This window comes from Pteropus alecto, unplaced genomic scaffold (genome assembly GCF_000325575.1).
Source record: "Pteropus alecto unplaced genomic scaffold, ASM32557v1 scaffold39, whole genome shotgun sequence".
NCBI classification, from domain to species: domain Eukaryota; kingdom Metazoa; phylum Chordata; class Mammalia; order Chiroptera; family Pteropodidae; genus Pteropus; species Pteropus alecto.
The window spans coordinates 9,293,548-9,295,051 of record NW_006443568.1 but is presented as its reverse complement, the minus strand read 5'-3'; the positions used below and the strand labels follow the sequence as shown (position 1 = coordinate 9,295,051).

The following is a 1,504-nucleotide window of genomic DNA, read 5'->3' as shown; positions in this document are numbered from 1 at the left end:
GAATCTACCATCCCACCCCACCCCCACCCCCGAGTCTTAATGTTCCGAACCTGTGGAGCCACCTACAACCTTAACTTTTTTGTTTCAGCTCCTGTACCCTACCTCTTAAAATATATTTATATACTATTTACTATGTGTTGGCACATTTAAATGAGTTATACTGCATCCTTTTTTCAAAGGCTCAGAGGTACGGTTTCTGGCCTAGTGTCTCAGAGTTGGTAGGTGATTAAACAAAAATTCAATCTCCAGTAGGCATTACTCCAAGCCCAGGGCCCTACTTACTGTCCCACTGATTTGCCCACCTCCCATCCCTTGGGATTTGGCTGGGTCTCAATTTAGAATGCATCATCAGCCAGGGCCTTAGAACCTAGGGGCTGTTGTCCTCAACCTGGAGATCCGTAGAAGGAAGCCGCACCCCACCCAATCACACCTAACAGGCCGTCCTTCCTCTTCCTTCCACCCCGCCTCCCTGATTCAAAAGCAGCCAAGCCAAAAGGGGCCTGCAGACAGCCCTGTGCTCATCTCCAAAAGCTGCTACCAAGATCCTTGCAAAATGAAGGGCTTCCTCTTCCTCCTATTCACCATCAGCCTCCTGGTTATGATTCAGGTAAGAGCAGCCCCTGAGAGCCCCTGGTACCACCACAGAGGACTCCCCAGACCTGCCTGGAATGGGAGGGAGGAAATGTGAGCTCCTGGGCACCCAGTCTTCTCCCATGAAAACAGGCAAACAGGCTCTAGCAGGGGAACCAAGGACTCAGGGGGTCCTGGCTCCCAGCCTTCTAGCTGTTCTGGCTGGGGTCAGACTACTTGAGGGCCACCCCTGAACAGAAGCCTGTATCCAAGGCTAGGGAGCATTTACAGGGTGCCAGGCACACTGAGGGACCCACGAGGCGCTGTGGAGTAATAGAGAATTAAGAGACTTAGGAAGACGGCCTGAGTGAGAATGGCATCAGCCCACAGCGAATCTGGGGAAATGGTCTTACTGGGAGAGGGGCCAGGAAATGTTCAAGTGGAGCCTGCTCCGGCTCTTGAGGTAGCAGGGGACTCCTGAGGAGAGAAACCTGGGTGTTCGGGAATGCAGAGATGGCAGAAACCTCCCACTCCAGAAATAGCTGGAGTCTCAAAACCATCTGCTATTCTAAGAGGCAGCCTCAGCAGCATCCCATGTGCCTAGAGGGTTGTAGTCAGCATAGGAGACAGAAGACATCAAGTTCTTAATCATGAACAGCTTGATAAGCATCAAAAACAGCTTGAGCATCATTAAGAACAGTTTACTCTCCATCAAGAGCAGCTTTAGTTGCAGCTTGATAAAGCATTGAGAACAGTTTTATCACCATCTGGCCATTTCTTCACCTATCCATCCACTCACACACACTTTGTCAGATGCCTTCTCATAAGCCCTGTCTCATGTGACCCTCCCTCACCACATCTCTGTTGGACTCTTCTCCCCATTCAGAAGATGAGGAAACTGAGGCTCAGAGAGGTGCAGCCCCTGGCCCAGCTA

At 50.9% G+C, this 1,504-nt stretch overlaps 1 protein-coding gene across 1 annotated transcript in view; it reads left to right on the top strand.

The window, feature by feature from the left end:
- The first annotated feature begins 344 nt into the window (after nt 1–344).
- CD52 (CD52 molecule) overlaps nt 345–1,504 on the top strand; it is a 1,980-nt gene continuing 820 nt past the window's right edge. Inside the window, exon 1 of the mRNA XM_006924390.3 lies at nt 345–607. Within this exon, the coding sequence (XP_006924452.1) occupies nt 554–607 (54 nt within the window). The 5' untranslated portion in view covers nt 345–553. The remainder of the gene's footprint in view (nt 608–1,504) is intronic.